This window comes from Felis catus, chromosome E1, assembly GCF_018350175.1.
Source record: "Felis catus isolate Fca126 chromosome E1, F.catus_Fca126_mat1.0, whole genome shotgun sequence".
NCBI classification, from domain to species: Eukaryota; Metazoa; Chordata; class Mammalia; order Carnivora; family Felidae; genus Felis; species Felis catus.
The window spans coordinates 43,083,533-43,093,613 of NC_058381.1; the positions used below are offsets into that span (position 1 = coordinate 43,083,533).

At 55.3% G+C, this 10,081-nt stretch overlaps 1 protein-coding gene across 1 annotated transcript in view; it reads left to right on the forward strand.

The window, feature by feature from the left end:
- The window catches only part of NMT1 (N-myristoyltransferase 1), a 31,048-nt gene extending 23,857 nt beyond the window's left edge, over window positions 1–7,191 (forward strand). Inside the window, exons 8-13 of the mRNA XM_003996998.6 lie at window positions 371–541; window positions 1,345–1,453; window positions 4,098–4,268; window positions 4,893–5,060; window positions 6,033–6,170; window positions 6,828–7,191. Coding sequence (XP_003997047.3) covers window positions 371–541; window positions 1,345–1,453; window positions 4,098–4,268; window positions 4,893–5,060; window positions 6,033–6,170; window positions 6,828–6,848 — 778 coding nt within the window. The 3' untranslated portion in view covers window positions 6,849–7,191. The remainder of the gene's footprint in view (window positions 1–370; window positions 542–1,344; window positions 1,454–4,097; window positions 4,269–4,892; window positions 5,061–6,032; window positions 6,171–6,827) is intronic.
- The last annotated feature ends 2,890 nt before the right edge of the window (window positions 7,192–10,081 follow it).

A 10,081-nucleotide genomic window follows, 5' to 3' on the forward strand; every position in this document is an offset into this window, starting at 1 on the left:
GGGAGTCAGAACCCTTGAAATTCCAGGATAGCCCTTGACTTACTCTGAGGTGCCCTGCCAGCTAAAGGTGGGCATCCTGCTATTGGGGATCCATGAGGTAGATCCTGGTGGTGCCTTCAGATAAAGGGGTTTGCTTGAGCCCCACCTCCCGTGGAAAGCGCGGTCTGCTTGAAGGGAGTGGGTTCCTTGCCTGGTGCAGCAGAGCAGCGGCGGGGTCGAGGGACTCCACGTGCCAGCTGTCAGGTGCAGGTGGTGGCGGGACGCGTGCCTGAGCTGAAGGCCCCCCTCCCTACACGGTGGCTCCAGGAGCTTGAGGGAGTATCTTCCCCATTAAAAGCCTGGTCACTGGGAGTTCTCCCTTTCTCTCCAGAGAGAAGAAGATGGTGGAGATCAACTTCCTGTGTGTCCACAAGAAGCTGCGCTCCAAGAGGGTGGCTCCGGTCCTGATCCGGGAGATAACCCGGCGAGTTCACCTGGAGGGCATCTTCCAAGCTGTTTACACTGCCGGCGTGGTATTACCAAAGCCTGTTGGCACCTGCAGGTAAAGATCTCTTACAGGGCGCTCGAAGTCCGGGCGTGCCCACTCCAGCTGAGGAGCTCGTGCTTCAGACTCGCAGCGCTGGCGCTAAGTTGGTGCCCGCCCCAGAGCATGTCTCCTGTCTGATAAGGTGGCAGGTGGGCGCCCACGGAAGCCAGGTAGGGAGCACGGAAGAGTGAAGGGGGAGGTTGTAGGCACAGACAGGAGAGCGGGTGCCCTGTCCAGAGGGCTTAGCCATTCTCAGCTCCCACTGATTCCTGCCTTTTGGAGAAGGCAGGGCAGTCTGCTGGGGATTTGCTTTAGTTTTTAAGGACCAGCCCAAATCTGGATTTTGATGGTAAATGTCCAGAGGTGTTCGGTGGTTGGCTCAATTTTGTTTTGAATATTATGTGGGCCAAAGAGACATGTCGGATCCCCGTGTGAGCCAGGGACAGTCTCTGCCTCAAATTCAGAAGAGAAACAGCAGGCGAAGGCAGTAGAGGAGGGAGGAGGAGGATAAACATTCCGAGACCTAGAAGGCTTTCCATGGACTTCATTCCACAAGTGACGGTTGCTCTTCCCAGACAACTGCTGTAACAGAGAAGTGGCTTTTGAAATCAGGAAAGACAAATAGGAAATCCGGGAAGAGCTGTGGCAGGTCTGCTCTTACGGTGGGGGGATGTTGGCGAGCCCAGTGCCGCCACTGGCGCTTATGGGGCCTGACGGGTCTCTCACGCCACCTGCTGGCCATCTGGAGAGCTCCATGCCATCGCCCTCCTTGGGACTTGCCAGAATCCTCTGAGGACAGGACATTTGTGTCCCTACAGGTACTGGCATCGGTCCCTAAACCCTCGGAAGCTGATTGAAGTGAAGTTCTCCCACCTGAGCAGAAATATGACCATGCAGCGTACCATGAAGCTCTACCGACTGCCAGAGGCCAGTGGTGCCCTGGGGCGCTGGGCAGGGGCAAGAGAGGCCGAGGAGATCCTGGCCCTGGGCAGGAACGCAGCAAGGCTTTGGCGGGGTGATGGGAGCGGGAGCTCATCAGAAAAGTGACCCACTTCGTCGTTTCTGGATTCCAACCCTCCTGCCTCTGCTGTTTCTGTTGTCTGTAGCAAGGGTTTTATTTTAGTTTTGCTTTCTCAGTTCTCCTGTGTCTGCACCTGGGCTAGCTTCCCTGTCATCTGTTGATGAGCTCAGAGAACATCTATCCTCTGTGATTTTAGCCTTAGCGAAGTATAAAGAGCAAGATGAATCTACTCACTGACCTGCAGCGCAGCCCAGAGCCCAGTATGAATACGCTCTAGAGCATCTGGTGGGCAGGGAAAGGAGGGGTGACCCCAGCCTGTGAGGGAAGCCTCGATTTCTTTCTTCTTTCTTTCTTTCTCTCTCTCTCTCTCTCTCTCTCTCTCTTTCTTTCTTTTTTTCTTTCTTTTCTTTTCCTTTTCTCTCTTTCTCTCTTTCTTTCTTTTTTTCTTTCTTTTCCTTTTCTTTCTTTCTTTCTTTCTTTCTTTCTTTCTTTCTTTCTTTCTTTCTTTCTTTCTGTTTATTTTTGAGAGAGAGACAGAGCATGAGCAGGAGAGGGGCAAAGAGAGAGGGAGACACAGAATCTGATGCAGGCTCCAGGCTCTGAGCTGTCAGCACAGAGCCCGATCTGGGGCTCAAAACCCATGAACTGTGAGATCATGACCTGAGCTGAAGTCGGACGCTCAACCGACTGAGCCACCCAGGTGCCCCTGTAAGCCTCAATTTCTAATCCCAGCCCCTCTGTGCCCCCCCGCCCCCACCCCCACCTCGATCCAAATTTGGCTGGTGAAGGACTAGGCAGCCTTGAGTGAGCTGGTTTTCTGCTCTGGGTCTCAGGTTACCTAGTTTCTCAATGAAAGAAATGCTGCATCTTGCTCCCCAGTTGTGCGTGGCTTCAGGATCCCCCCTGCTCTGAAGGCCACGTGTCTTCCCCCAGAGCTCTTCCATTCCGTGGCAGCACGGCCACTGGGCACCTGCAGACCAGAGGGGCACCCGCCTGGATTCGTCAGCCACCAGACTGGCGTAATCACCCTGGAATTGGGCTCCTCCCGCACTGGCCCCAGGTCGACAGTGTCCAGATTTGAGAGACGGTGTAGTGCAGTTAGATACTGCCCCAAAGATCAGATTTGGGAGGGCTATGATGGAAGTCTTTCTGTTATTATGACAGACTTGTCTTGAGTTTTAGGCAGGCAAATAGCATTCTTACAGGGGTGTCATAGCTAGAAGGGTGTCTCTGGATCTCCCCACCTGTGGGTGAGAGGCCCTTTCAGTGCAGGATTGGAGGTGTCATTGTGGGAGCCACCATGTAGAAACGAGGTCAGTGAGTGTTCTCTGGAGACATCAGGATTAGCGAGAATTTGGGTGGGGAGAGATCCTCGAACTCTTTCAAAAGCAGTTTCTACACAGGGAAGCAGTTGTATCAGGCAGTCCCCCAGATACAGAAACTGTAACTACCCCCTGCTTTCAGACTTGGCTGACCCCACCTTTGTGTGTTGGGCCTTTGGGGATGTTCTGTCGGCACCAGTATTTACTCCGGAGCATCACATGGCTTCATTCCATTGAAGCCTTCCTTAAGAAAAAGCAGCTGTGGGGTGGGATCCTGATTTAAGATGAACTCCCAGGAGTGTGGTGCTTTTCTTCAGGATTTAACTTGCAGCAGGCCCTGCTGGAGGCCCTACTGGTGCAGGGTCCGAACAGACAGATAAAGCAGGCGTCTGGTGTGGACTCTGCTGGGCCCACGGGCTCCACCAGGCCTAGACTGGAAGCTGGTCTGTGACATGCTCTAAGTCTGCCGGAGAGAGACCAGCCCAGGAGGAGATCAGCTACAGTTCAGTGGGAGATGGCAAGGGTTCGGAGGAAAGGAGCCAAGAAAGGCTCCACTAGGCTGATGGGTAACACTGGGCTGGGCCTTCCCCAGCACATCCATGAGGGTTTTGCTCTGTCACAGCACTGTTGACATTTGAGGCTGGGTCATTTTTTGTCATGGGGAGTGGCTTGTTCATTGTAAGATGTTTAGCAGCTTCCCTGGCTCCTGCCCACTAGATGCCAGTAGTGCCCCTCCCCCTTGTGCCAACTGAAAATGTCTCAGAGTATTGTCAGATGTCCTCTGGGGCACAGTTGCCCCCATTAAGAACCACTGGGCTGGAACGACAGTCAGAACTGCCAGCTGATCCAGAGGGTGGACTGTCTTGTGCTCCGTGTTAGGGAATTGAGAGCAAGGGAGGGGCGTGATGGGTTGTGTTTCCTTAAGCAGGTGGCCGGGCCATATGGATGAGCGATCAAAGCGATAGCCTCAGCCAGAGAGGGTAGCCTTCACTAGGAGGGAGAGGGCCAGAGACCCCGACAAGGCAGGACTTGGGCCTGAGTGCAGTGGGGCCGTGAGCGAGGGGCCATCGCCAGGGGTGGCTGAGGATTGTCTCTTGAGCACCTGGGTGGATGGATCCAGGGTTGGGGTAGGAAAGGAGACTGTGAAGTTTTTGGTTCCCGCAGGACTTGAGAGGGAGCCAAGATGCTCACGGCACAGCTGATACTGTGTCGTCTTTCTTCATTCCAGACTCCCAAGACAGCTGGACTGCGACCAATGGAAAAAAAGGACATTCCAGTAGTGCACCAGCTCCTCACCAGGTACCTGAAGCAGTTCCACCTCACACCGGTCATGAGCCAGGAGGAAGTGGAGCACTGGTTCTACCCCCAGGAGAATATCATAGACACTTTTGTGGTGGAGGTGAGTGGGGAGGGGTGTTCCGGGCCCGGGTGAGGCATCCTCCTCGAGCGGCTAGGTTTCTCACACCTGGTGACTGAAGATCCAGCCGGTTGATGGCAGTGTTGGCATCCTAGACTTCCTTGGCTCTCCTTGCTTGGTCCTCCCTGAAGAACGGAAGTTGTAGCTTGTACTTGCTAAAATGGTACCCTCTGGACTTGGCACGGGCCCTTCTTTCCTTTATCCCAACCCCCAGTCCCCACTGGTGACACAGTAGAAGAGAACTGGTCCCTTTTCCTCAGGTAAGCCTTCGTTTCCCTGGCCGTCCGGCTTGAGGTGGTGCGGGCCGGGCATCAGGGACACCGTCTGGGGGAGTGTGAGCCGCCTGAGGTCCCTGACAGTTTGCAGGCAGGGCGAGAGCTCAGCAGGGTCAGCCCCTGGTCCGGCCTGCCTCTTGCTCCCCGCTCTGTCCTCGGGTGCCCTCGGCAGTGTGTTGTCTCCTGCCTGCACATGCTGTTCCGGTGTGCCCCCATTGTTCTGAGGGGGCAGAGCTGCCCGCGGGTGGTGTGGAAGCAATAGGAAACACTGTTCCCAGGCTGCGGGATCACCGCGCGTGCGTGACGTTGCCTTTTATTGTTTTCCCTGCAGAATGCAAACGGTGAAGTGACAGATTTCCTGAGCTTTTATACACTTCCCTCCACCATTATGAATCACCCAACCCACAAGAGTCTAAAGGCTGCTTATTCTTTCTACAACGTCCACACCCAGACCCCTCTTCTAGACCTCATGAGCGACGCCCTTGTTCTCGCCAAAATGGTGAGGAGCAGACTGGAGGGCCTGGACACGTGTGGGGAAGGGCAGTGGGAGCAGTGGTGAGCACAGCTGGCCTCCCGCTCTGCTGAGGAAGGGGCCCACCACTCCTCAGCCAGCGGCTCAAAACTAGGAGGACCCACATGAAGTGAAGGCACTGAACTCCTGATTTACTTCAGTGAGTTTCGTTCTCACGGGAGACGCTCCCAAGGAGCCTGAGCAGCCAGGCCTGCTCCGGGAGTAAAGGGGTTCTCCTTACGACTTCCCCAGCATGGCAATGGGGAGATTGGTCCCTGTCGTGGTGAGTCATTGGAGTGGCTGACTGTAGCACATGGGTGGAGGGGCCCAGGCTTTAAAAAAAAAAAAAAGAAAAAAGACCCAAAGAGGTCAGCGTCAGTCAGTCCTTCGTCGTGGGTCCCGCCCCAACTGAGAGCGGCCCCCGTGGGCCGGCCAGACGGTGGCCAGTCTAGTCTGTGCCCCGTGAGAACTTCTGGTCAACTTGGTGAGATTTAGGAAGCGTCTTTCTCAAGCAGTGTATCAGCGGCCCTAAAGTCACAGGGTCCACACTGAGGCCTAGTAGTTGAGGTGTCTGGGGAGTAAGGGGAAGGCAGAAGTGCTGAGCAGCTGCTAGGAGCCAACTTCTCAGAGGAAGGGCTTCCGGGCTTGGTCTCCAGAGAAGACTGAGCCAATGACTAGTGTTTGGGGGAGGCAGGAGCAGTGACCCGGACGCCAAGTACACGAGTGTACACTCGGCCAGTGAGGAGAGGCCGGGTGTGGTGGCGTTCTGAGTGTCCTGAGTGCCTCCGATGGAGAGCAGGTGCCGGCTGGAGTCTGGATTTAACGTGGATGCAGTTAGAGCTTCCGAAGGGAGATTGCTGTCCTGGCCACCTGTGCCATATGGCTTTGACATGATGGAGGCAGGAGGACGAGGCAGCTTTGATCTCTCTTCACCTGTTCTTGTTTTTCCCTGCTGTGCAGAAAGGGTTTGACGTGTTCAATGCCCTGGATCTCATGGAGAACAAAACCTTTCTGGAGAAGCTCAAGTTTGGCATAGGGGACGGCAACTTGCAGTATTACCTTTACAACTGGAAGTGCCCCAGCATGGGGGCAGAGAAGGTACGTCCGCTCCTTCAGCAGGACGGGGCCACGGGACTGGGCCCTTGTCAGCTTGCGTTCCGGGCCCTGGAAAGTCTCCTCCCTCTGAGGGCCAGACCGGCAGAGTCCACATTCCCCTTTCTGCAGCAGGTGTGAAGGTGGCAGAGGGGACAGGCCCCAGAGCCATACAAAAGCAGGAACCCTGTCTCCAGCTTCTCTCCCCACGAGATGAGCCGCCTCGGCTGGCTGGAGGCAGGGCATTCGGGACCGCTTCAGGGAACCGCAGGTCGAGCTGTCCGAGGTCAGCTGGGAGGGTTAGAGTCAGAGGATCTGAGGCGTCTCCTGTGCTGGGCTACTGCCCTCATTCCCTGCATGACCCTCAGCCCTTCCTCTGATGGCTCCAGAGGGCAGCCCGGGGCTATGGTGTCCTTAGCACTTATAGAATGCGGGACAGACCAGCTGGAGGGAGGCCTCATGACGAGTGTGGCTCAGGTTGCTGGCGGTTGCTTTCCTTGAAGGAGCTGGGTGATGTACGAAGCCCCTCGTGGAAGTTGAGTGAGGGCTCCTGGCGGCACTGTGCAGATCCGGTCCCTTGGACCTTCTGAACCGGGTGGGAACATGGGGCAGACTTTGGATGGCTGTCAACTCAACCCTGCCTCTCCCTGTTGGCTCTCCTAGGTTGGGCTGGTGTTACAGTAATCAGTTGCCAGTGAGATTCTGGATAAAGCCACTGAGAATTCAAACCAGAAAATGGAACCCCACCACTCGTCGGTCCAACTTTCACAAACGTGAGAATCCCTGGCAAAGGGAACAGAACTGAACCGGCTTTACCAAACCGCCGCTGAACTTGACAATTGTATTGCATTACGATGGCGTAGGCTGCGCGATGTCACCTCTGGCCGTGTCTCTGGTCTCCCTGTTTTCCAATTAATCACATCCTTACGCAGCCGTGATCAAGGGAATGTAACTGCTGAAAACTAGCTCGTGATTGGCATATTATGGAGTTAACGGGTGAATAATAAAAGTATATATATATATATTATATATATATAAATATTTTAAATATCTTTCATGTTCCAAATGTACAAGGATGCTCGGTCTCTAATGAAAAACTGAATCCAGATCATTCCTCAAAATTAGAATGCAAGGACAGTGCCAGACAAACACATACTGGTACAGTGAATTGTTTCGTTCTGAAAAGCAGGCATTGACTTTTCTTAGGGGAGCAGGAGAAAGAGGATGTGGGGAATCTTAACCGGTCTCCCTTCTGGATGGGCTGGAGTGCTTATCTTCGAGAAGGCAGGGTAACGTGGAGGGACTGTGCTGACCTTGAGGAGGGCTCAGAACTCCCAGGGCTGCAGGTGGAGTCCTGGGTGGGGCTGTCCCTACTCAGAGGCTGTCCTGCAGGGGCTGGTCCTTTTCTGCATTCTGAAACTGGGCAGCGGGGACCATCTGTGGAAACAGATTTCTTTTATGGAGTCCCTTCTTCCCTCTTCGCTCTGCTCCCTGTGGAAAGTCGTCCTGCCAACTGATTTTAAAGGGCTCTTTAGCCAGCTGTTGCCAACTTTATACGGATGAGTCCCCTGTGAGATTGATTTTCCACTGCCTGGGGTGACTGGCAGTTTGAAGGGGACCTTTGACCTCCTTGTAGCATCTGGGACCTTGTGGAGACCGTACCAGTGCAATCCTTGCTCGGCTCATCTTAGAGCAAAGAGCCAGCACCCTGACCACCCTAGGGTGTCTGGCCAAGGATGGCGTGGGGCCGATACCCAGAGCCCTTCAGCCACCAGCCCATGGCCTGTGCCTTCCAGTCCATTAGCCAGCTCTTGTGCTCCTGTCCAAGACGCACAACCTGCAAGTCGTAGCAAGGAGCGGTGGCCAGACACCGATCTGGATTTTGACAGCAGAAATGATCTTGTGTCACCATTGTCTGAATCTGGTTTTCTCTGATGATGTGTTGGGGATTTTTGTGGTAGTGGTGATGGCTGTTGATGCTGCCAGTTTCCCCAAGGGCGATGGAGCCTCGGGTCACGAGGCTGTCTGTGCAGGCTTTCCTCAGTTGTGCTCAGTCAGGTAGCCTGGGGAGGACTGGGCTGTGGAGTTGCCAGCAGCCCACATCCAGGCCTGTGTAACTGCTCTAGGAGGAAGTAAACGGGAGGTGGTGTGGGCCGGTTTCCTGGCTGCTTGCACTTCTCGGCTCCTTGTAGGGGGAAGGAAGCCTTAGCCAGGAGGCCATGCTCTGCAGGCTAACGGAGCCGAGTTTCAGGCTGTGGGTTCCGGCGAGGTTTGCCAGAGGCTAGCCGGGCAGGGTCCCCAGAGCTGGAGGAGATCGTGTGCTTGGGCTGGGGGCCGCGCCACCTGCGCTGCCACCTGCGCTGCCCGCCGTGCAGACTGCTGCCGCCGCCGCTCCGATGTGTTGCATTTTCGTCAGCGGCCTCTAGGGGCCTCCCTTCTCCTCATTGCCCCTGTGCTGCCCACTGCATGCACCAGCGATCGTGGCTGACTTTTGACTCCTTGACTCCAAGATACCCAGACCAAAGAAGCTGCTGTTCTTAGCACGATGTGCACTGCATTCCGCAGACGGGAGGAGTCGGAGAGACCGGGGCTTGCCTTTACAGCCTCACAGACATCAGACACCCAGCGCGCCAAGTCCCAGAGCAGCTCATCCTGTGCGAACACCTGAGGATATCAAAGAACAAAGTGCCCGACTCCTTCTTACCTTGGGCAGGACCTGGAACTTGGAAAGGTTCCCCGTCGTAAGCCTGGGCAGCTCTGGGCCAGGTCCCGGTCCAAGCTGCCCGCTGAAAGTTGGGGTGCACAACAGCCCCTGGAGTGAGCTTTGCTTTGGCTAACCCGGTTCTGGAATGGAAACTCTGAGTCCCTGGCTGCTATAGAAGAAACAGATCTCCGGGAAAGGCCTCCGTGTCTCCCTGCAAAACCATGTGGCCTGCTCCTTGGACTCTGCATGGTAGGCACCCTGCCCAGCCCGCCACACTGCCTCCCGGGTCTGTGGGAGTCGGCTTGGTGCCTGCTGTTCGTCTCTCTTTTTGTCCAGACAGATCCCACGTTCTTCACTCAACCCCTTCCAGGACTTCTGGTCAGAGAGCTCAGAGAGAAGCATTGTTTGGGGTTCAGGGCTCCTCACGAGGAGCCTTGCAGGATGGTGGGGGCTCCAAGCTCATCACCTCGGACCTGCTTCAGGCAGCCGTTGTTGGAAGTTCTCCCAGGGATGGCCCTTACCCTCTGCCACCAGTACTCCCTGCTGCCACCCTGGGCTTTTGGACTCCATGTTTCCAGACGTTTGCTTCCTGCTTTTGGATTGACTCTACATTTGATCCCCTCGCACATTCCCATGGCCTCCGACCTCTTTGTAGGGGAGAAAGCTGGTTAGAAAGGAAGCCTCAGTTCCGGATGGAGGTGTACCTAGGGTTGTTTCCCCCGCACATGCCTACTTTCAAAGATGCTAACGTTTGGTTTGAAGGCTGGCCCACACCAAGCCACCTCAACACCCAGGTTTGTGGGAAATTCAGGCCTTGCCTGCAATTTTCATGTAACTGTCATGGCCCCCCCTTACTTGCTGCTCACTGAAGCCTAGGGGTGGGGGTCTCTGTGGTCTGAATTCTTTGTCCAAAGATGACCAGCATTTAACCAACGGAAAAGATACCCAAAGGCCTGGGTAGCTTCACAGAGCTGCAGTCTGGGAGAGGGCCAGGGCCTGACTGTTGGGCTAGGAGAGGGGGCAGGAGCACATCCCTGGCCGGTGCCTACCCACCCAGGGGTCAGCCTTCTTGTGGCCTGGCCTGCCTGCCCTAGAACCAGAGTCATCTTCGGTTTTGCCCCACCGCAAAGCAAAGGCAGGCCCACCAACAGGCTGTGCTCCAGGAGGCTGTGTGAGACAGTCTCATTCAATTAAACTCAAAAATACTAACTGC